Source organism: Pocillopora verrucosa, chromosome 4, assembly GCF_036669915.1.
Source record: "Pocillopora verrucosa isolate sample1 chromosome 4, ASM3666991v2, whole genome shotgun sequence".
In the NCBI taxonomy this organism is placed as follows: domain Eukaryota; kingdom Metazoa; phylum Cnidaria; class Anthozoa; order Scleractinia; family Pocilloporidae; genus Pocillopora; species Pocillopora verrucosa.
This window is the reverse complement of record NC_089315.1, coordinates 7187061-7189220: the sequence shown is the minus strand read 5'-3', so window position 1 is coordinate 7189220 and position 2160 is coordinate 7187061. Positions and strand designations below refer to the sequence as shown.

The following is a 2160-nucleotide window of genomic DNA, read 5'->3' as shown; positions in this document are numbered from 1 at the left end:
GCGTATTGTGCGTTACGAAGAAAAGCCTTTTTTGTTATTGCTTCTATTTAAGAAAAGAAAAGCAATAACAAACAAACCCCCTTTTGATCAATTTTAAGGATGTAGGTGTCGATTTGGATCCAAGATTGTTCATCGACGATAATTTCAAGAACACTACACACAGTTTATTTTGTCTTACTGTATTTATTAAGACACTTGCATTACGGATACATCAATTCTACTGCAGGCATCAATTTGTAATATTTCATTCTTTCTCCGTATATTATCAATGACTCAGTTCTATAGCCCTACAAATTCTGTATAATATTTATTTTCTATTTTTACGGCGACTATGACTTCCTTCTTTTATTTCGCATATCTTTCCATGTAAACGCTTATTAATTTACCCTCAGGATGTAAAGTTGTCGTTAGATAATTTTCTTAAATATGTTATTCCTTGCGGTTTTTACGTAATAAGTTACATAAGTTTTTTTGTTATGCAGTTTAAAATCATACAGAGCCATCTACAACTTTAGCTAAAATGCGTTTCATGTCGCAAAATGATGTTTTCCATATATATACATATATATATATATAACCAAAAGAAATCAAAACTAACAAAAAAGTGAACGATGCAATAAAATGTTTTTTTTTCTCAGGAGAAGATGAAATTCAGAGCTTTTGGTCTCTTAAGAATATATTTACAGATGTTTCCGCTTCAGTTCAATGGTTTATGATGATGGTTTGTTTAGCTGCCCGTAGGCTTCTTGGTGAAGGAGAACGTTGCAGTGAAGTTTCTAAACTTGTCCCATTCCTAACGTAGCCAGCGGTGAGTCCGTCTGATTGACTTCGAGTGAATCTTACACGAGTGAACTCATCTTTTCTTCGGCACATCTTCACTCCGTGGGCACTCAGCCAAGTGCGTATTGTTCTTCGGAAATCGCGTTTGCAAAACGAACAGAACACTGGATTTGACATTGGCGGAATAAAACGCATGAACATATACACACACAGCTCCCACGAATAGACTGGGATTATTTCCACCTTAACGTGATCTTGTAGTATAAGGAGATAAAATGGGAGCCAGCAGCCCGTGAACACGACCAACATTGAGATCAGAATCGCTGTTCCTCGCAAGTCTCGCATGATAGAGTGCACGGGTTCGTCGCCCAAGTTCGTGCGACGTGCTCGGGTTGCAAAGAGGAGACGAAGAGAAACAACGAGAATGTGGCTATACACAAACAACATGTAAAGCAAAGGTAAAGCGAAAAAAACTATGATGAAAATAAAAAAGTAAACTTCGTCTTCGCGTTTCTTTTCTCTCACGCTTTCACTGACGTCGTACCATGTCATCTGCACCGTGGATACGGCAATGGATGTGATCCAAACTGTTAGAAGAGCACATACCACGCGCGATCTTGTTACGAGCGTGTTGTAGCGCATCGAATAGGTGATCATGGCATAGCGATCAGAGGCGACCAACACGAAATGGAGCACTGTTGAAACGGTCGTGAAGCGCATGAATAGGGCAGATGCGATGCAAGCACCCAGTGTCTTGGTGACAGCGCAGGCGAAAAGTAATGGGATACCCACTAACCCTGACATTAAGTCTGATACGGCCAGCGATACGAGGATGATATTGGTAAGAGTGCGTAAGCTTTCTTTCCAATACACTAATGCTATGACGACAATGTTAGAAGCGATGATCAGAACGCAGAATGGAATCATTGGGCCATGACTGAACCACGTAAAGCGCCCGTTGCATACAAATCCTCCATTGGAAGTCTCGTTGTTTAAGAGGCTGAAATTAGTAGCACTTGAGTTGTTCTCTTTGAGTGCGGATGGGGAGATCATATTCTTGAGGAGGTATTCACTCGGCCGATGCAGATCGAAGTTGGTCCTTAATCCAGCGATTCGATGTATATAAACATTAATTCTCATGTTCTTCCCTAGTTTTTATGGACAGGATGTGTATATTGTGATGTGTAGAATGCCTCGCCAATCAAATTCGCCGTGCATAATCAAAATATGAATATGCGCTGCGGTGCCTCTGTAGGGTTATTCAGATCTCAAACCCTGGGGAGAATTGTTAGTCTGAGTAGCTTACATCTCAGCATCAGTTTCCAGCTGAGTTTGACAATATTATCACGCTTTGATGCTCCGTTTTTATTTCAGATTTAC

General features: G+C 40.2%; 1 protein-coding gene across 1 annotated transcript; it reads right to left on the bottom strand.

The window, feature by feature from the left end:
• Positions 1-218: 218 nt before the first annotated feature.
• Positions 219-1911, bottom strand: LOC131786620 (adenosine receptor A2b-like). The gene has a single exon (XM_059103680.2). The coding sequence runs from the start codon at positions 1831-1833 to the stop codon at positions 703-705; it is 1131 nt and encodes a 376-aa protein (XP_058959663.2). The 5' UTR covers positions 1834-1911; the 3' UTR covers positions 219-702.
• Between the last annotated feature and the right edge of the window lie 249 nt (positions 1912-2160).